General features: G+C 45.0%; 2 protein-coding genes and 1 pseudogene across 2 annotated transcripts; all 3 read left to right on the top strand.

The window, feature by feature from the left end:
- Window positions 1-1,631: 1,631 nt before the first annotated feature.
- LOC120672233 (sterol 3-beta-glucosyltransferase UGT80B1-like) lies at window positions 1,632-11,723 on the top strand. Its single transcript, XM_039952551.1, has 14 exons — window positions 1,632-2,104; window positions 3,684-3,817; window positions 4,296-4,538; window positions 5,073-5,184; window positions 5,544-5,714; window positions 7,184-7,247; window positions 7,635-7,692; window positions 7,830-8,004; window positions 8,649-8,779; window positions 9,777-9,879; window positions 10,012-10,088; window positions 10,564-10,611; window positions 10,943-11,092; window positions 11,264-11,723. Exons 1-14 carry the CDS (start codon window positions 1,903-1,905, stop codon window positions 11,459-11,461), a joined length of 1,866 nt encoding a protein of 621 aa, XP_039808485.1. The 5' UTR covers window positions 1,632-1,902; the 3' UTR covers window positions 11,462-11,723.
- Window positions 11,724-12,341: 618 nt separating this feature from the next.
- On the top strand, window positions 12,342-14,842 carry LOC120672234 (protein YIP4a-like). The gene is made up of 3 exons (XM_039952552.1): window positions 12,342-13,003; window positions 14,132-14,206; window positions 14,298-14,842. Exons 1-3 carry the CDS (start codon window positions 12,512-12,514, stop codon window positions 14,556-14,558), a joined length of 828 nt encoding a protein of 275 aa, XP_039808486.1. The 5' UTR covers window positions 12,342-12,511; the 3' UTR covers window positions 14,559-14,842.
- A 973-nt stretch (window positions 14,843-15,815) lies between these two features.
- LOC120675072 lies at window positions 15,816-21,995 on the top strand (annotated as a pseudogene).
- The last annotated feature ends 453 nt before the right edge of the window (window positions 21,996-22,448 follow it).

Genomic DNA, 22,448 nt, shown 5'->3' on the forward strand with positions numbered 1-22,448 from the left:
AACAGACACACGACACATAGGCTCTCTCGAACTCTCTCGAGGCAAGGCAATACAACACACAGTGGACGTAGGGTATTACGCTCCGGCGGCCCGAACCACTCTAAATTTTGCTGTGTTCATCGTGTTCTTGAGCGAGATCGAACTAGGACTAGCTAACCCCCGAGTACACACCCTCGGGGCTTAGGGGGGTGCCTTCCACCACCCGGCTGTGGTTTGCAGCACCACGACAGATGCCAGGTTCTATATCTCTTTTTATGAGAACTTGGTGCTTGTGAATGATCGTAACGATAAGAAATATAGTGATCCCTGGGTGTTTGGAGAGTTTTTACTTGTATGTCATTATAAAATTTCATGGTTACATGTATGCCATTAAAAAGTTCGGAGACACCTGTATGCCATCACGTGAACTTTTGTGTGCTATAGGATTTAGCGGTAGGGTTCTAAAAATGCTATAGGATTTTTAGCAATGTTTTAAATAGTGGAATATAGGATTTAGTGGTAGTGTTCTCAAAATGCTATTAGCGCCAGTATAAGAAGTATAAAAAATTCGGCATTAGAAAGCGCTTCACAAGGAGAAATCCTATAACAAGTGTGAACTGTGTATATCGCTGAATCCACCGTCCTATAGGATTTCTATCTTATTACTATCGTTTATTTTCATCAATGTTTCATTTAAATAGTGAGCTATAAGATTTACCGCCGTCCTATAAGATTTAGCGGTAGTGTTCTCAAAATGTCATTAGCGCCAGTATAGCTTGCTATTTTCTACTGTAATAATCATAGCGACTGCTCTTAAAAAACACTATTGCGCCACTATAGCACTGCTGTTTAAAACATTGATTTTCAAGCTATTAGGCTGGCTGTAGCAATACTGGTGGAATATTGCTTTTATTTTTTTCTTCAATATCTTGATTTGTTTCCCTTTGATGCTGGCGGAATATCAAATCGAGCCAGTTGGACCTCTTGGTTTCTCCAGTTCAATCGATGGTTCGGTCCGGTTTTTCTTCTATGGATGGAAGACTAGTTTTGGAAACAACACGACCTTTTGTTTGGAAAGCAAAAACATTACCAAGCTTTCAAATAACCTTAGGCCAAAATAGTTTATTTGTCTTAATATGAGAAGTTATGCGAGTTAAAGTGAGTTGGCTCGGGATAATTTTGAATGACTGATACTTGATCATACGTAGGAAGTATAAAAAATTGTTGTGACCCTCCCTCGGTTCTTTTCATTTCAGTAAGAAAAAGTGCTAAGTATAATTTCGTTAAAAAAAATAAAAATCGCTCCAAAACCATTCGCCATTGAACAGTGGACATGTGAACACAGCGTGGCACAGCGCACGGACTAGTCTTCCCCCGGTATTCATCCCTGCGTTTCAAGCTCGAGACACTTCTCTTTCACAGACTAGTAGGCCCTAGCCATTAATTAATCCCATCGAAGATGCAACGTCTCAGCCTGTCAGGACAGATCACCACCGCGCTCGTTGACCCCCATGGTCCGAGTCCATAGACCAAACTCCTCGATCCACCGTCCGTTAAGGAACCTACGGCAAGGATACTTTCCAGCCCAGAACCCCAGAACGGGGCTCGCCTTTCTCTTTCCTCCCAGCGGTCTCTCAACTCTCTCCTGTCCTCTCTCCCGCCGCAGCCGCTGTCCGGTGGCGCCGCTTCCTCCCAGTTCCAGGCCCGCGCGGCCCCACCCCGGCTCCGACCCCTTCCCCGCGACATCCAGCCACCTTCTGCCGGCGCGTCCCGCCCTGTCTCCCTGCCCTGTCCCCACCCCAGAGTCCACGCTCCCAAGGGTTTAGCTCTCGCCGCGGCGCGGGCAATGGCGATGCGGGGCTGGGAGCGCTGGTAGATTCTCATCCCGCGGGGCAGCCTGTTGCCACCTCGCCATCGCAGGGTATGGGGAGAAACGGCGAGGTGTGGGAGGAGGCGGGAGTGGGCGGCGGCGTTCGGAGGCGGAAGGGTGGCTTGGAGGCGGCGGGCGCGGGCGCGTCGTCCTCCTTCGCCGAGGGGATGGGGGAGTTCGTGCTGAGCTCCATGGACGCCAGGTTTTCCGGATCGGTGGGCGAAGATGAGTTGTTCGTCTCGTCGCGGCAGCGAGGTATGCTTACGTTTCGGGATTGTTTGGTTTGGTTCTAAGTGCGCACGGTGTGCATGTGAATTTTGAGAATTTCAATTGTAGCCTATGTGTAAGCATGGAAAATGAGATGTTATATGTGCTGAATTTCGTGAAGAGAGACCGTGATTTCGCCATGCTATTCAGTTGTGCGATAAAATGCGTGATATACAGCTGGAGTGCGTGATAGACATGTTGAGAAAGGGGGAATCAGGGAAAGGTGGTGAATGCTTACACCACTGTAGGTGTAAGAATCCAAAATAACGGACTTATTTGTGATGAAGGTTGCTGTTGTGCGAGAAAATTGCATATTTAGGACTTCAAACATCACGCTTCGAAGTTTTGCCATTTCTAACATTGACATCGTAAAATTGGAACTCTAAACATGTGCAACTTGATTATGCTACCACTAGGTGTATTTCCTCTCTTCTCTAATTTCTTTTTCATGTATTTGGGTTGTGAATGGACCCTTTTGTCCCTTAGCCTGGACCAGATGGACTTCGATCCAGTCTTCTCCGACGATGGCGACAGCGCCACCGCCTCTCCCGGTGATAGCTCCATCTACCATGCCGGCTGCAGCCGCCCGTCTTGTGTATGCCTCTGCCCGTAGATAGCAGCGTGAATGAGGACAGCAGGTTCTGGCTCGGCCAGGGGCCATTGCCGCCGCCGGTGGGAGCCTGCCTCGGCCATGGGCTAGAGCCAGCGGTGGCCAGGTGCTGGCTTGTGCTGTGCAGGGCCAGTGCCGGCGGCGTCCAGAGCCTGCCACGGCCAGGGACCAGGGGAGGTTGCAGGCGGCGGGGGCTGCCTCATCGGGCGGCAGGCTGTTCATGGCCGCCGGCCCTACTCACGAACGGAAGAGAGAGAGCGACGCTCCGATCCTCCGGATGAGACTCGATCGGAAGAAAGGGGCAGCACTCCGGATGAGACTCGATCGGAAGAAAGGGGCAGCACGGCAAAAGGGTCAACTCACATCCTAAATACATGAAAAAGAAATTAGAGAAGGGATGAAATACGGCAAATGGCAGTATAATCAACTTATACATGTTTGGAGTCCTAATTTTGCGATGTCAATGTTAAAAATGGCAAAACTGCGAAGCGCATTATTTAGAGTCCCAAATATGCAATTTTCTCGCTGTGCTAGGCCTCGGCTGTTGTTACTTGGTCGTATTGGCTGCCACAAATTGCAATATTGTCTAGATTTTTATTTGTTCATGCTAGTTGTGTTCGTGTTTTCCAATTGCCAAACATCTGTCTCAAAGTTACTATAGCTTCAGCAGAACCAGAAGGTTGCTCCTTTATCTTCAATATGCAAGTCACTGAACACTATGCCAGCTGTGTTAGTTAGTTTTCAATCAGCTTTTGATTGCAGGGTGTCATATTATCTGGTAAAGCCAGTGTGCCATATTTCCAGAATAAAAGAAAACACTGTTTGTAAAAAGAGGGAAACTGGTCTAATAGAATAAATAAATTGTATTGGAAACAATGGTTACAACAGAATTGTATTAGCGAGTTCCAAATGTGCTTTTGTTTTGCTCTGAAATATTATCCACTTGATCTTCTACAGTATTTGGGCATAGCAAATCGACAGCTGCAAGTTCTGGTATTTTTAAAGGGCAAGAGCACACTTTTGTACGATCATACTCTGATAGGTTACTGAAGTGTGACCTCACTTTGGATATGCTATCGGAAAATGAGAAGGTAGGCGTATTGATGCTCACTTTGTTATTTACTGTATTGTTCTTGCATACTAAATACGTAGGATGGTGTTTACATTGATCCCAACTACTCACATGCATGTGATTCTGTCCATCCATTTATTCATACCAGTAATGCAGTGATCCTGTTGTCATTCTGATATTAAAACTTGGTGGCTATGGATACTAGCCTTCACAGGGAGCCTTGATATCTAATTGCAATAATCTCTGTATCTAGTTCCAGATTTCTAGTATAATGCATGCTGGTGCAAGAAACCAGCTGCATTTAGTTTTGTCGCTATGATTATATGGGAGCTAAGGTTTTGTTTTTGTTCAGGAGAATTTGCGAGAAGCTGGAAACAATCTTTCCAGCCAAATATAAATGTTGTCTTGAAATATCCATGTTTTTCCTTTGTGTGGTTTATTTATACTTATGGTCATTTGTGTTATAGCTATTCATTCATTGTTGTTTGGTGCTCCAGATAAAGATATTCGAGAAGCTGGTAAAGTTCCAGAATGATGGTACCGTGGAGGTAGATGTGACACGTAGTGCTCTTGTTACCTCAGAACTCTCAGAGATTGATGCTTTTGGTTATATACCGCATGAAATTGAAAAAGTTACACCTGGAATCACCAAGTCAGTCCCAAAGTTGAAGATTGCTATACTTGTAGTTGGAACCCGAGGGGATGTTCAGCCTTTTATAGCATTAGCTAAAAGACTTCAGGTTGGTGAACCTACAAGCACCTGCTAGAGGGCTCAACTTCCCAAAGCCCTCCAGAAATATAAGCATTGTGCAGTATATTGATTTCTAACGAGGCTTCTGGAAAATGCATATTTTAATTCAATTTTTTTGAGCATGTAGTCAAGTATACCAGGAGTAAAATTATCATTATTCTCTGTTTTCTTTTGAAGTTGGAAAGTTTTATAAGTTATGTGCAAGTCTACCTGTAGTTGAGGAAGTGCAAGAAAAATATATGCTTGTCTGCTATACTTCAAAATGTTCAGATGATACAGTAACGGTACTCATGGGATATTTATCTCGGATTTAACATGTCCTCCCTGTTGTATTTGATACGCATTCTGACATGTTGGGGGGGATCAACCTAGGCATCTTTCACCGTGTAGATGCTCAATTCAATACCCCAGTGTTAACAAACTTAATAATATTTGACTCACTATCAATGAAAAATATATCGGTTTATAGTATTGGTTCACTGCCCGGTCTCTTTTATAAAAGAACAAATGGAATTCTTTGCAGGAATTTGGTCATTATGTTAGACTGGCAACTCATGTCAATTTCCGTACTTTCGTGAAGTCAGCTGGCATTGATTTTTACCCATTGGGTGGTGATCCTCGGATTATGGCTCAGTGTATGGTTCTAGTGCTCTTATATCATAAATATTCTGTTGTCTTTGCAGATAAAAAACATTCTGGGTTGTATAATTTTGCTGAGATAATTAAATCCACTTAGCTGTCTTACTCTATAAAAACTGTGACCAAATGTGAAGTATCATTCAGTTATTTTGTCCACTTAGATAGCTGTCTAAATGTGTTAAAGAAAAGAGCCTATGCAAAATTGTATTATGTTTAGTTAATGAATGAAACATTAATTTGCGCACCTTGTTCTTTAAGGAAGAAAAGACATACAATTCTTTAGCAATTAAATTAATATAAGAATGCTTGTGTCATTCATACTCATTTTGATTAAGGAATGCACTTTTAACTGCAGACATGACAAAAAACAAAGGGTTTTGCCTGGCTGCACCAACAGAGATTTACGCTCAAAGAAAGCAACTTAAGGAAATTATCTTCTCAGTTCTACCTGCATGCACAGAACCTGATTTGGATACTGGAACACCATTCAGAGCTCAGGCAATAATAGCAAATCCTCCTGCTTATGGTGGGTCTGTACATCATAAACTGCTAATTTATTTTCAACTTTTGACATTCTTTAATAAATTTTGAATCTACTTTGCATCGATTTTCAACATCCATTAATGAATTTGAAACTATTAACAATGGTTTTCCCCATAGTTCAGCTAGGCGCTAGGCGGATTCTAGGCGCTGACCCACTGCCTAGCGCCTAGGCGGGATTAATCGCGCCTAGGCGTTCCTAGGCGTTTTTTCTAGGCGGTGATTAATACATGTACAAATACTTTTTTTAGCAGAATACATGCACAAATACTTAAAAGAAAAGAAAAAAAATAGAAGATCAGTGCTCATGAAATGAGAAGAACGGGGAAAAGGCCCATTTAAAGGCCCAACTTGCATCTCTCTTCCGCATCCTCTCCCGCACGCCGCCACTTCCGCTCCCTGCGCCAGCGCCGCATCCCGCGCCGCCACATCCCAGCGCTCGCGCCGCCGCATCCCTGCGCCCGCGTCCCCGCCGCCGCACCCATGCGCCCGCGTCCCCGCCGCCAGTTCCTCTCCCGCATCTCTCTCCCTCAGTTCGAGCCCGCCGCCGCCCGCGCCCGCCGTCCAACGCCGCCCGCGCCCGCCGTCCGACCTCACCGGCGACCTCCGCCCGCCTAGGGGTCCGCCTACCCCCATAGGCGAGGCGGAACCCCCTCGACTACCGGTTAGTCGCGCCTAGTCGCCGTCTAGGCGCCGCCTAGCTGAACTTGGGTTTTCCCACCCCACCCCACCCCCAACTTCTAGTAGATACTACTACCTGAGCTGACAATACGGCTGTGCTAGTGGAGGTGTGGAGACGAAACTATGGCACCATGGAATTGGACATCTTGTCAGCTCACGTGGAATTTTGTAAAGATGGGGCTTGTGAAACATTTTTATGATAAGTACTGTGCATATGGACAGTTAGGCAAAGTAACTGAGGTTTGAGCAACATCCATAAAACCAGTGTTTTCTTCTGTAGTCTACTGTAAATTTTATCACTTCTTTTACTTTGACATATTTTTCCATTCCAATAAAAGTGTAGATCCCTGTATATGGCTTCTCTCTTTCTCCTGTACCTGCGGTTCGGAATTTGCTATCCTCTGATTATGATGGAAATTTCTAATTTCAGAAGCAAACATTGTGCCTAATTACCTTTCTTTGATTATATTAACTAGTCTTTAACTCTGTATAGGACTGTGCATATCGTAGCTTTTGGCTTAGCAGTTAGCAAATCAGATTTTGTCAGCCCCTGAAACTACTCTAGAATCCATTTCATTTGCCGTCGGTACTATTTGACAACCTTATTTTGGCTATTCCACAACATCTCCAAGTTTAAAATCCCTGCTGTTAGCCTGCTTGCTCACATCTTAAATCTTCACCACAATCATATGGCATCTGAAGCTAATCGGAAAGTTGTTTCTGGCCAAGGAAGAGGTTGTATTGGTCTATGCTAATAAATCATGTGACTTTCAGGTCATCTGCACATTGCTGAGGCTCTTGGAATACCTCTGCATATCTTCTTCACTTTTCCATGGACGTAAGTCTGTACTGCTGAATCTGCCGAGTTTTTATCCCTGTGAATTTCTACATTACTTTATATCACTCTAGATCTGCTAACAAATTTCCACAGAACCATGAATTGAAGTTGACACAAACAACACAATTTGTATTGTCGATCCTGTTTACCTTAAGATTAATTCTTTGTGTTGCCTCTTTTGGTTGGTGCTAATATGGTCAACTCAGTATGGAAAATAATTGTCACGTAGATTCCTGAGTTACATTATAAAAAGTAGAGAAATACTACTTTAATAAAGTATATGTGATATACTTGTGTGAGGTTATACATATTTTTTAACCGCTAACTAACAGTTATAGGCAGTTGCTTTGCTCTGCATGTTTCCTAACTGCTAGCATTTGTAGACAGGCCAACCGATGAATTTCCACATCCATTGGCACGAATGCCTCAGAGCGCAACCTACAGGGTATTACCACCTCAACCTTCTCACTTTTGTAGACATGCAAGACTTGTGATTTTTTTCTCTTTATTATATGAAGGTACAATTGTTCTATTTTATTTCCAGAAAAATATAATTCTGACATTTTTATACTTCACATTCAGCTATCGTATCTTATTCTGGATTTAATAATTTGGTGGGGCACCAGGGGATTCATAAATGATTTTAGGAAGAAATTAAATTTGCCCCCTATTGCTTACTTCAGCACATACCACGGATCTATATCTCACTTACCTACTGGATACATGTGGAGCCCTCAACTTATGCCAAAGCCAAAAGGTAACCTGATTTTACTTTATTTAACTTCACTGTGCAAGATACTTATCAGTTACTGATGTTTTTCCATGATATCCATATTTCTGTTTGAATTATGGATATGATGATATTATTGCACAAGGTACAGCTAGGACTGAACATAATGCACCCTCCTGGATTTTATCTTATAAACAATACCATCCGATGATTTTTTTATTATTGTGTGCGTGTGAGTCACACTACTCACAGGTCTTGGCCATTGACTAGTCAACATCCAAAAGAGACTTGGGTTTTATACATTTTGGTGCCCCTCTGGAGGAACTTTGGCTGGCGTGGCTGATGTGCCTCTGACAAACCACTGAGCAAAGACTTGACATGAGTTTTAGGGTTCAAAATCTTTCTTGCGCATATGCAAGGCTAGATGGATATAATGTTCTAGTTCTGCAACGTTCTACAAAATTGAAGAAAAGGGAAATCATGTGCTATAGTTATTGTCATCATTTGTCAGGGCTACACAGTTCTTTGCATCTACCAATTTTATTAAATGCATATACCTAGGTGACAGTCAAATAAATGGATAAACTTTATGATCATTGAAATCTATGTGTGCTAGCATAAAACGAGGTTAACATTAAACTCTTATCCATGATTATTTTTATCCTCTTCAGACTGGGGCCCTCTAGTAGATGTTGTGGGATATTGCTTCTTAAATCTTGGAACAAAGTATCAACCACCACCGGAGCTATCACAGTGGCTTCAACAGGGGACCAAGCCAATATATATTGGTTTTGGTAGCATGGTATGTATATATGTCGCCATCTATATTAAGTAGGTCATTACAGCTATGCAAGTCAAAATCTCTGTTTCTTTGTTCCCTGGAAGTGTGATTCCTTTCATTTTGTTTTGTCATTCTCAATCATACTCCATGGATGGTCATCCCTTCTTTTAGTTTTTACTCATAATGATTGTATGAGTTAAAAGTAATAATGATAACATTTCGCCTGTATAGACATTAAAGAATCAAGGATCATGTCAACCACTACTTGATGTCTTTAAAATGCATCCCATTGCTGTGGCTGACTGGATCTTACAACAACAACAACAACAACAACATAGCCTTTTTTCCCAAGCAAGTTGGGGTAGGCTAGAGATGAAACCCGAAAGAAATAAGTTCAAGGTTCAGGCACATTGATAGCTAGTCTCCAAGCGCTCCTATCCAAAGCTATCTCTTTAGAGATATTCCAATCCTTAAGGTCTCTCTTAAACGACTCATCCCACGTCAGTTTAGGTCTACCTCTACCCCTCTTTACATTATCGACCCGCTCAAGAACCCTATTACGCACCGGCGCCTCAGGAGGCCTTCGTTGGACATGTCCAAACCATCTCAGCCGATGCTGGGTAAGTTTCTCCTCAATTGGTGCCACCTCGACCCTATCCCGAATAACTTCGTTCCGGACTCTATCCCTCCTTGTGTGCCCACAAAACCACCGCAACATCCGCATCTCTGCTACACTCAGTTGCTGCTACACTCAGTGGCTGACTGGATCTTACTACTTAAATATTTGATAGAGTTGTTTCGAGTGTAAGATTAAGCTTCTGCCTTGATAGGAGCGTACCACAATGATAGATTATCACCCTGTTACAAATTGGTTGATATAAGTTCTGCAAAATGCTTATTTCCCTTTGTCGTGTTGACACAATTATCATCTTATTTATGCTAATTTGGCCTTCTAATTCTGTTTATGTAACTAGGCCTTCTAATTTTGAAATTTTGTTTATGTTATGTCTCTGGGAAGCCTCTTGATGATGAGAAGAAAGTCACTGCTACCATTTTGGATGCATTAAGAGAAACAGGACAAAGGGGGATCATTAGCCGTGGTTGGGGAGCTCTTGGAAGTTGTAAGTTGCCAATCAATCCTTTTGTCTACACACCTGATCATGATGAAGTTATGTTGGCATTGCTACCTGAAGCATGTAGAACAGCATGAGTAGACTAACTTGTTATTTCATGTACACAACCTCCAACTGTAGTTTCAGAAGTTCCAGTGGATGTCTTCATCTTGGAGGATTGCCCTCACGACTGGCTATTTCCTCGATGTGCTGCAGTGGTGAGTTTACTATTTTAGATATGCCATCAGGGTACCACATATGAAGTGACTAAAAAAATAGTGGTCAAATTGTAAGAAGTGACATAAAGTAGAACAATTCTATTAATATAATGATAGCAAATTATTTATCAATTTATTTTATGTCTTCATAAAATACAGTTCTAATGTTATATATTGATACGAAGCTGTAAAAAGTAGTTATCAAGTTTACATCGTGAATACAAAAAAAAAAAAACAGTAATGTCAAATAGAGAATCGGTGGAGCAATATATATCAGGTGGTATGGTGATTAGTGAGTATATATGTGGTTGGTACGGCACCAAGGCCATAGTATTTTAGCAAACATTACTTGCAAGATTTCACTTTAAACATATTTTTGCCCTCGCACTATGCTTTAAGTCATTTAAAACTTGATCGAAAAATTTTTCTATATAGGGATACAATTTACTAATCAGATTGTATGTATGATTATTAGGTGCATCATGGTGGAGCAGGTACTACAGCCGCAGGGCTGATAGCTGGGGTAAGCTGCTAATCTCTTTGCTGAATGAACTTATTTGTGCTAAAGTGAGGTAAAAGAACGTAATAAGGGCCTTAGGATCAGATCCTTATATTTTTGTGCAAAATTGAAAGAAAGTAAAATAGAGCACTTGAAGGTGGCCCTTTCCATTAAAGGTTCCCCTGACGATATAATCTGCATCATTTGTAAAGCAAAAGGCTCATGCACTGCAGAGTTCGCTCAGTACACAAGGACAACATTTATTCGGCAATGACCAAGAAGTTGCCAATTAGCATTTATACTGATGACTACCTTCTATCCTTTGCAAGTGTTATTGACCACTCTTTTGTAACAGTGTCCTACCACAGTAGTGCCATTCTTTGGAGACCAGTTCTTCTGGGCTGAGAGAGTTCATGCACGAGGAGTGGGTCCTGCACCTATACCTATAGCAGCACTCACAGTTGAGGCACTTTCCAATGCAATAAGATTCATGCTTGATCCTGAGGTAGTACAATCTCATGCATTGATATATGCTTCTAATCTTTTGTGATGTTTTAGATTCATTCTTTCTGTGTATATAGTAGTATGCCATCAGATTTATGACGCAAAATGCTGTTCTTTGGTAAGGCAGTTTGTACTAACTAATCTGATCCCCCCCCCCCCCCCTTTGTTCAAGGTAAAATCACGAGCAATGGAGCTGGCGATAGCAATAGGGAATGAGGATGGCGTGGCGGCTGCTGTAGACGCATTTCACCGACATCTGCCTTCGGAGTTGCCACTTGCTCCACCTGCACATGTAGAGGAAGAACGCATAGACTTCTTCCAATGGTTTTCCCGAGCCCTAGAAAAGTGTTGTTCTCCATTCAATTTTTAGCTGTGATTCACATTTTAGGTAGTTAATATTTATTCATTCATGGGTTAAAAAAATAAAACACAATCTTCAGAAAATAGTGGAATAAATGATGGTTTACGCTGAGGGTGTTTCCCCCCTTCGAATCCCAATATCCCATCGTGAATGCGATAACAATAAACAAGATCGTGGTGTTTATAGCTTTGCCACCGTAAATGGTTAGGCAACTGGAGTTGTATACATTATTACATTCATAATTTGTTGTTAGTCCGAAAATATTGTACTACATTGTCAATGTGCTAGCACAACACGACTACAAGATCCCTACATCACTCTGTTCGCTTGGTTGTGGCTGGTGCTGATTTGTTATGGGAGAAAAGTATTGCTGTCTGTCTGATGGTTGATACTGATTTGATATGAGAGAAAAGAATTGTTGGCTGGCAAATCAAACGAACAAACCAAGCGAACAGTGTTATGGTATGTCACGTTCTTTGATGAATGATAAGATACATAACATGATTTCGTATTTTGTTGCAATATATTTCTACAAACAAAATCGTTTTTATACGAATGTATGTATAAAGACTGGTAATCACAATAAACGACGAACACTTGTGGCAAGGAAATTAGGCTACATCTGATGTAAAAGAATGATCCATGTCTAATCAGTAATCACCCCGAACAAAATCATGGAAGACGGGTTGATAGTTGGGGCTGGAGCTGGAGCAGCAATTCTGCACTTACCTTATGGAATACACTTTCAAAGTTTCGAGTTCTGGAAAAGCGCATGCTTATGAGAAGCTAACACGCACGATCTGACCGTCCATTTCTCGAAAGCGTAGACCACCGACGAGTAAATCCTACGGTCCCTCGCTGCCTTCACTGCCAAGCAGCCGAACCCACTCACGTGAGCTCCTGCGCGCCTCCTCCCACCGAAGCAAGCAGGCAAGGTCCTCCCTTGTCCCAAGGCTCCAACCCCCAAACCCAACCCTCCCGCGAGATCTCTCTCGCCGGCCTCCACCGCCTGCTCAGATCCGCCTCGCCCTTGCCGGCGCGCGCCTCACGCCGGCAGCCATGTCGCACAACCACGGCGACACGATCCCGCTCCACCCGTCGTCGGCGCAGTCCGACATGGACGAGATCGAGAGCCTGATCCACGCCGCGCCCTCCTCGGCCACGGTACTCCCCGCGCGGCCGCCCTCCCCGCCGCGCGCCTCCATCCCGGTCTCCTCCTCCCCGGCCCCGGCGCCCGTCCCTTCGAAGCCCCCTCTCCCCGCTGCCTCCATCCCGATCTCCGTCTCCCCCGTGCCGCCCGCGTCCGCCTCCGTTTCCGTCCCCATCGGCGCTGACGGCTTCGGCCCTCTGCCCAACACGCTCACCGAGCCCGTGTGGGACACCGTCAAGCGAGACCTCGCCCGCATCGTCAGCAACCTCAAGCTCGTCGTCTTCCCAAACCCCTACCGCGAGGACCCCGGCAAGGCGCTCAGGGACTGGGACCTGTGGGGCCCCTTCTTCTTCATCGTCTTCCTCGGTCTCACCCTCTCCTGGTCGGCCTCCGTTAAGAAGGTACACGCCTACTCCCTTAGCCAGATCTGGTGTTCTCGTCCACATGGATCTGGTCGTTGTGATGATAGTGTGACTTGATATGGCTTATGTTATGCCTATTTACGCCATATATTATATATTCCCCAAATCTATCAGAAGCTAGCTTGGTAAACTAGATGCCACACGTGAAGTTTGCTTAGAGGTGAACAATGGAGTTTACCATTTGCAAGGTTAATTTTGACCTCCGGTTGATCGATTATGGTGTTCATGTGTAATGTCATTTGTATGCCATGATAGCACTTGCTCATACAGCTTTATCAATTGGAATTGCCTTTTGTTTTCTGAGGTTCAAAGCAGTCGGTGTGAATGGCGTGCTTTGTCCATGTGGGAGCTCCTTTTCCCCAATTTGATTAGTATCTTGCGCTTTGATCATCTTAATTATGCTCTTGTCCTAGCAATCATTGCTTCTAATATGTCTATACATGTTTAACTGTTGATCTTATACCAATTTTTTTGTTTGGATTTGAGTTTTAGAATGCACCTTATTAGTACCCTGTAAAATAGATAGCAGCACCACATCACTATGGTTAAACTTCATGTATGTACTCTGTACTCTGTACCCTGTAGCACTGAATCTTTGGCTCATAAGATTTCTCTGTACTCTTTAGTGGTGGTCACCCGCTGATAGTAATTAGTTTGTGTCTCTGCATACCTAACAAATTTTTTTTTGTCTGCACATATACTAACAAAAAGAGTAATTTCATCACTGATTTTTAATCAATTATGTCTAAATACCCAATGAAAAATAGTGCCTCAAACTTGTTCGATAAATCTACTATATTCAGGAAAGATGAAACAGTAAATTTCTTAAAGGGCTGTTTCATGTGCCGTAAGTGACCTTGATTTGTTGCTACCTGAAAGGCTTCACTGGCTCCGCTCTGTTTTATTATGTATACAATTGAACTTTGATGTTAGTTATGTTTTCCCCCTTGTTGCACTGGTGACTGGTCACATAGAACCTCTTTCAGAAGAGTCCTAATAGACATGCAATGTGTGTGTTTCTGTTACCCTTTATCAAATCTATAGTTAATTGGCTTATGTGGTTCCGTTTGTGCAAAATGTTGATTGCTGTTTTGTTTGTCCTTGTAGTCTGAAGTATTTGCTGTGGCATTTGCTGTCCTGGCTGCTGGGGCGATAATTTTAACTTTAAATGTTCTGCTTCTGGTAAGACATCCCTCTTTTACACGAATATGATCACACATCCACTTGCATGTGGCGTGAAAACTTGCAGTAATGTTTGAATGTTTCCTTTCAGGGTGGACACATCATCTTCTTCCAAAGCCTCAGTCTTCTTGGCTATTGCCTGTTCCCACTGGATGTCGGTGCTCTAGTCTGCATGCTGAAGGACAATGTCATACTTAAGATTGTCGTGGTGGCAATCACATTGGCATGGAGCTCCTGGGCTGCGTATCCATTCATGAGTGCTGCAGTCAACCCAAGGAGAAAGGCTTTGGCCCTATATCCTGTCTTCCTCATGTATATCTCAGTTGGTTTCCTTATAATTGCCATAGATTAATGAATGTGGTGAGCGTTGTAGTAACTTCTGAGGTGTGAGAATTTCCTCATCGATGATCGAACCACCTGAATACATACAAGTTTGAGTAGACAAATATTAGTAGGGTTACTACCCTCATGGAGTCTGGGAATTGTCTCGTGGGGATTTTGGTCTTAAATGGGCTGGTGGCATACGGTTTTAAAATTAGCTGAGATCTATGTTGTAAAAGGCTCATACATTGGACCACTTAATTGGATGTCAAGCTTTTACTATCGTATGATATTCAAAATTCAAATATTTCATAATTTGTTTTGTCCTTTTGAAGATACATCCTATGCTTTGAGTCTAGGTATCTAGCACAAGGTACCTACGCTGCTATTTAATTTTCTTGTGTGCTGCCTTTTGATGTCTTAATTGTAACGTTTCAAGTTATTTGCATAGTTATTTTCTTTTTATTGAAGAAAATACACGCATTGCATTTTTTCCAAAAAATGACGCTTGGTTAGTGCCTTAGTGGGCCGTTATGGCACCTTCGGAATGGGGCCGCCGCTACCTGAAGGGTAGAGTTTTTTTTTTTGAAATGGGCAGAGAATGTTGATGAGTAAAAGACATGACCTTGTGCTGTTTGTTGAGCACGAGGAAGAGCGGAAGAGGCAACTGAGCTTGCAGGCACGCAAGCTTGATAGAGATCACTAAAGATATGACAATCCAGATGCAGAAACGAAGTTTCTTCCGCCTTCGTTCCTGATTAATTGTGGAGCAAGTTTGAGAGGGTTAACAGTTATAACTGATGGTTCAATTCGGGGCGTGTTTAGATTAAACGCAAATTTTTTTTTGATGAAATCTTGTTAATTTGAAGTACTAAATGAAGTCTATTTATAAAACTTTTTGTATAGATGGGTTGTAAATCGCGAGACGAATTTAATGATGCTGGTTACTGTAGCATCACTGTTGCAATCATGGATTACGTATGCTCATTAGATTCGTCTCGCGATTTATAGCCCATTCATGCAAAAAAATTTATAAATAGATTTTATTTAGTACTCCATACATGTGTCCAAACATTCGATGTGATGTTTTTTTTATGTTTATGGGATTTACGGGTTGTGATCTAAACATGACCTTAAAAAAACTGATGGTGCATATATAGCCTAGTTATGTCTTCATCATGAGTTTCACGTGCATGGCAGCTCGCTACCTATAACACTACCTATCCTTTATAAGACATAACACCTTACTCTTCTCTTAATGAAAACGGTAATGCTATTGCTAGCAATCATGCGTCCGATCCCCACCCGCCCGCTCACCACGCTCGCCTGCGCTTGCACTGGCCCTCGGCGGTGGAGCCGCGCGGTGCTTGCGCTGGCCCTCGGCTCGGCAGCGGAGAAGCAGGGCCTGCAAGTGGCAGCGCAAGGCCCCCCGACGGCGGAGCCGGCCGCGCACGCCTGGTTGGCGGAGCACGGCGCTCACCTGGCCCGGCTTCCGGCGGCGGAGCAGGCCTCGCGGGCGGCGGCGGAGCAGCGGCGGCCGCGCTCTCCTAGCCCCGGCTAGCGGCGGCGAAGCAGGCCCTGCGGGCAGCGGAGCGGATCTCGCGGCAGCCATTGCTGTGTTGCCACGGAGGAAGAAATCTGATTCGGCAGAGGGCTCCGCACGAATGTTGCAGTTGTTATTTCATGGTGTTGCAACAGTAATTTTGTGATATTGCAATAGTTTTATTTTGATGTTGTATGTATTTGAAATGAATATTGCACGAAACAAAGCTCCAATGTTGCGGCGGAAATTTTACTCACGCACCCCAATGATTTGATGAGTCGTAGTGCATGTTTCTTTGATGTTGCACACGTTGATTTTTTATGTTGCAGACAAATTTTCTTGATGTTTTAGCAACTCTGTTTCGATGTTGTAAGGACTGTCCGATGGGAGTTGTCCCCATCGGACGTCCCGACGCTAGCAGCGTTGTAATGAAAAATGTACTTAGTCACTGTCGCTGAAAAAAGACATCACACGTTACTCGGATTGCTGGCTACTCCCTCTGTTTTTCTTTAGATGCCGTATTTCATTTTTGCAAAAAGTCGGAAAGGATGTCGTGTCGGTGTCCGCCTGCAAGGTGTGCCTCGATTGCTTGAGGTTTTAATTTTGCCATGCACGGTGGAGAATGCGACATCTAAAAAACCCATAGCTAGTAGCTCAGGACTCACGTAACTTGCCGGAGCAAGCCTATAAATGGAGATCAAATGCAGTGACAGCTTGCTGTTCCATCGTAGTTACATAAAAGTTGTCAAGCGTTTGTAGCCGGCCGGCCAATAGGCGCATACAGCCCATAATGGCTGCGACCAAAGCTACTGTTAACCAGCAGACCGCCGGCGACACCATGCACGGTTGCACCCGCCGCCATTGCAGGCGGCAGCCCATTTGAGCCCTGCGTGTGGGGCGACTTCTTTGTGACCTACAATCCTCCACCCTTGCAGGCATGCATGTAGCTAGCTAGACATCTACATTCACATGCAGTTCTTGATCAGCTCCCTGTTGATTACATAACATGCATGTGCATATGCTTAAGCAGAGGTCAGAGGAGTGGATGAGAGAGAGGGCGGATGAACTCAAGGGGAAAGTGCGCCAGATGTTTGGTGCCGACAGAGCAACGAGCGTGGCTGGCATGGTGATTCTGGTGGATCAACTCGAACGCCTTGGCTTGGACAACCATTTCCGCGAGGAGATCAAGGAGGCACTAAGCCGCATACACAGTGACGAGGAGCTAGACGATGCCGGCATGTCCAGCAACCTGCATGTCGTTGCCCTCCGGTTTTGTCTGCTTAGCCGCTTAGGCAACATGACTTCTGGGTATCTACAGGTATCGATGATCGATCTAGTTACATAAAGCTAAGCTCAGCAAAGCTAATCAATTTCTTATCATATAGATTATTACTGAACCTATCAGTGATCGATCTAGTTAAAACTAGTCAATCGCTCAAGCAGTAGCCCGTAAAACCCACATACAAGCTTAATTAATTAAGTGGGTTGCCGCAATAACCCGCAAAAATTTAGCCTATATGCGGGTTCGCGGGCTAGCCCACTTGCATCTCATAGATTAATTAACTAACCTATTCTATGAGATTCCCAATAGAAAAAAAAACTTTGTAACGGATATAATCACATATGGTCGTTGCATATGTCTTTTTTCGAACAAATTCAAGGGGGAGAGATCCCCACCTACTATTTCATTGATCGAAAGAGCTCGAGACGGAGCCGTTACAATGACACTTACAAAGATCATCTCGGCAAGCCGAGGGAGAACAACGTGAGATCGGCTAGGCCGAAAAGAGAGAAAATATAAGAGAGGTTACATGTACACATCACAAATTCTAATACAGCTCAAGGGTACACCAAAAGTTTTCTACCAATCGTCCATGGGAGCCGCAACCGAACAACTTGCTTGCCAGGTTCACAAGAGCCAAATTGCGTCCACCCACCCCTCGCAGCTACGCCATACTGTGAGCCACCCTCCTACGATTTGGGAGGGCTCGCCCAATAGAATGGGGGCTAAGGCTGGGGGAGACAACTTGACTAAAATGTCGCCGGAAACGACGACCTCCCTTCGAGCTGACAACGACACCAAGTAAGGCACATCCGGGCGCCGTCCACCGCCATCCAACGCCCTTTGAGGGGAGGAAATCCCAAAGGAGGGAGGGCCGGCAAAGGGCGAACTTCACCACCCGGCAATTGGTTTGGAGTCTCCATCAACAAGGAGAGCGCCGACGAAGTAGAGGCGCCAGCAGCGGACACTTGTGGAACCACAGTAGAAACCAACTCAATGAGAGCCGCAACCGAACAACTTGCTTGCCAGGTTCACAAGAGCCAAATTGCATCCACCCACCCCTCGCAGCTACGCCGCCCTGTGAGCCACCCTTCTACGAATTGGGAGGGCTCGCCCAACAGAATGGGGGCTAAGGCTGAGGGAGACAACTTGACCAGAATGTCGTCGGAAATGACGACCTCCCTTCGAACTGACAGCAACACCAAGTAAGGCACATCCGGGCGCCGCCCACCGCCATCCAACGCCCTTTGAGGAGAGGAAGCCCCAAAAGAAGGAGGGCCGGCAAAGGACGAACTTCACCACCCGGCAATTGGTTTGGAGTCTCCATCAATAAAGAGAGCGCCGACGAAGTAGAGGCGCCAGCAGCGGACACATGCGGAGCCACGGTAGAGTCCAACTGAGACGAGGCACATAGGAATGGCCACCATGCTCATACCTCAGCTTGTCTTGAAGAGGAGCAGGTCAATTTACGTGATCACCGCGCCAATCGAGTGGAGAGGTGATTGTGGAGGCATGGAGGCATAGGGAAGAGGAGGCATGGCGACTGGGCAGCCACCCCGGCTGCCCCCCGGCCACCATGATGGCCGCGGCCACACGGAGGGAGCCGCCTGCGACGGCATCTTCGCACACGCCACGGCCGAGCTCCGCGCCGCGCCCAGCAGCTAGATCCAGCCGGAGCCGGATCCGGCCACCAGGCGAGCTGTAGGACCGGGACGGCATGCCGGCCGCCGGCAGCAGCGAGACGCCGAGGATACCCCGCCCTTGCCGTCGTGAGCGGGGAGAGGGCAGATCCGGCCCGGCGTGAGGTGGATCTGACGCCGGCCGCCGGTGCCGGGGCCCCCAGCCATGCTGGCCCATCGAGAAGGGAGGAAGAGAGATACTGGAACGGAGGGGAAAGGCACGTGAGGAAGAGGCCCCGCCGCCACCGTCCTTGACCCCAGCGGGCTTCCTCGCAGAGGCCCTCTAGCGGCGGCGAGGTGAGGGAAGGGAGGCGGAGGGGCTAGGGGCGGCGGCGGCGGCGGACCACTCGGGTCGCCCCTCGGTGGCGACGCGAGGGGGGGGGGGGGTCGAGTCTACTCCCCCCGTGTCGAGGTGGCTTGATTGAACCGGTCCCGGAGCCGTTGCAGATGTCTTTGATTTATTTAGAGATGAAACCGGTAGTTTCAGTGAAGATTTAATAAGTGACCCCAGGGGCCTGCTTAGCCTGTACAACGCAGCTCACATGGCAGTCCCCGGGGAGGCGATCCTGGACGAAGCCATCGCCTTCGCTAGGCGACACCTTGAGGCCGCGATAGGTAAGCTTGGGTCACCCGGCCCATCGCAGGTCAGGTTTCTCGCGCCCTTGAGATTCCGCGGCCCCGTTTCATGCGGCGACTGGAGACCATGCACTACATCATCGAGTATGAGCAAGAGGAGGCGCCCGACGCCACATTGCTCGAGCTCGCAAAGTCGCAAGGCTGGAATTTAACCTCTTAAGATCTCTCCATCTCATGGAGCTCAGAAACCTCTCCTTGTAAGTCAATCAAAATATATAATAATAATAATTTCCCCCTCTTTAATTAATCTTTTTGCATTTTCATCAATGATGCGCACGAGTAATTAATGATCAATTTCAACTACAGATGGTGGAGGGATCTCTACAGAAGTGTCGGGCTAACCTACGCTCGAGATCGCATCGTGGAACCATACTTCTACAATTTCAGCGCCTTCCACGAGGAGGAGAACTCTCGCATCCGAATAACTGTCACCAAGGTGTTTTCGCTGATCGGTTTGCTGGATGACACCTATGATGTCCGTGCCACTATGGAGGAGTGCCAAATGCTAGATGAAGCTATGCAAAGGTATGTAGTATATGATCTCTTCACGTTTTGTGTAATATTTTGAATGATCTATAAAATGCCTCGGCACTCCATACCACACTTGTGAACCCTAGCTCTTTCGCGCAACAACATATTAATACTTGTTGGCCATTGATATACATTATATAAAAACCATTTTCTGTGGCTCCATTACAACTAAGATTGACGGGGTTGAATCAATTTAATGATGGAAAGATTCTAATATCGTGATTATAAGGGAGTTATACAAAATGGTTGTATGTCAAGCAAACAAACTAATTTAGTATGTACGTCATCATTATCTGCAGATGGAACGAAAGTGTCGTTTCTTTTCTACCAGAATACCTGCGCGCGTTGTCTATCAAAACACTGAGCAATTTTAAAGAGATTGAGGATACTATGGAACCGTTCGAGAAATACCGCATGGCCTACATAATAAAACAGGTATGCTACCAGATAGTCACCGTAATTATATTAGCTACTAAGTCCAAGGAGGAAAACAGGACGCTGTGGATAAGGGCTCCATGTGTATAAGGGCTCTCCTATAAATCTATAGAATCTTTTGCCTACATGTCTGTAAGGGCCCTACCAGTAAATCTTTAGAATCTGACATGTCTTATGCTACCGGAAAATATAGTCGACTATACGACTATGTCCAGCAGAGTATCATATCCATCTACTCTACTAATAAATATGTGGTAGAACATCACTCTCCCTTGACACTTCATCAACACTATGTGTGGTTCATTCAAAACTCCTAATGGAACTCAGTGAAATTGTAAAATGGTAAAAAAAATAGTGCATGTATAGCTCATCTTCTTTCTACTAAGCATGTTGCTTTATTAGTCTATCTTCTTAAGATAACAACGTAGTCTGCTTTAACTACTATCTATCTAGCTATCTCATCAGTTCATCCCTGCAGGTTGAACGTTCCTGCGTCAGTGACTCATGATGTCTCATGCATGCGTCACACGTTTTTGTGAAGCTTCTTAATCACACATTTTTTTTCCTTAGTGACCTGATCACAGGACTTATTTTGTGCAGTACAAATCGCAGTCGAAATATTACCTTCAAGAGACTAAATGGTTCAATGAGAACCAAGTCCCGGGCTTCAATGACCATGTGGAGGTGACACTTATGTCCACGGGTGCGCCATTCCTGTTCTTCGTGGCGCTGATGGCCGCAGGCCAGGTGGTAACCAAGGAGGCATTCGAGTGGGCGTTCAGCGTTCCTGACATGGTGCGTGCTAGTGCCGAAATGGGCCGCTTCCTCAATGATATTGCTTCTTACAAGGTAATAAGATGCATCCATTTTGAGTAAGATCGGCATTGCTCATTTTCGATCATCTAATTAAGAGCTAGCAAATGAATTATTGGAGGACTTATTACCTAATTACTCCTGCAGGCTATGTATGTGCTTTATTTTCTGAATAAAATGACATTTCAGACCTGAATTTATGTAGGTGCACATGTGAGCAACTTTTTTTTTCTTTTCCTTTGCATCCACATGCAGCGGAGAAAGAACATGAAGGATGTGGCCAGCACCGTGGAGTGCTACATGAAAGAACATGGCGCGACGGGGGAGGAGGCGGTGGCGGCGATCGGCACAATGGTGGAGCAAGCGTGGAGGAGGATCAACAAAGCGTACATGGAGATGGACCGCGCGGTTGAGCCGGCAGCACGGTTGCTGCTGGACATGACAAGGATGCTCGAAATTTACTACCTCCATGGCAGGGACGGCCTCACGTATGGCCGCGACATCAAGGACCTCGTCGCCTTCCTCTTCCTTGAGCAAGTCCCCCTTTAAGTTATGTACTTGGGAAAAAACGATGTGCAGTGCGTGCTTCATCTGAACTCCCTTGCTTCGCCATGAACACAATAAAAAGATCGTGTCAGCCCAGCAAGTCGAGCCTTGTCACCTCAAGGAGCTCATCACCTTCCTCTTCCTGTCACGATCATGTATATTTGCGTGAATGTATTATTTATTATCTCGTTTACTTTTTTATTATCTCGTTTACTGTCAGACTATGAATATTTATATATTATCTCTTGATTTCTGATTCCATCTCTTGATTTCTGATTCCTTTCAAGCCTTGAGGTCAGGTCAGGAATGCACCTGAGCTTGGGACTAGCTCCCAATCCCATTCGCGAGCATGTATAGATAGGTATTCACATATATTTCATCAACTCTCTGATCATATAACATGTGCATGCATAATCAGACTCAGGGGGATGGACAATGTGCCATGTTTTCTCTGAA

Source organism: Panicum virgatum, chromosome 5N (assembly GCF_016808335.1).
Source record: "Panicum virgatum strain AP13 chromosome 5N, P.virgatum_v5, whole genome shotgun sequence".
Taxonomy (NCBI): Eukaryota; Viridiplantae; Streptophyta; class Magnoliopsida; order Poales; family Poaceae; genus Panicum; species Panicum virgatum.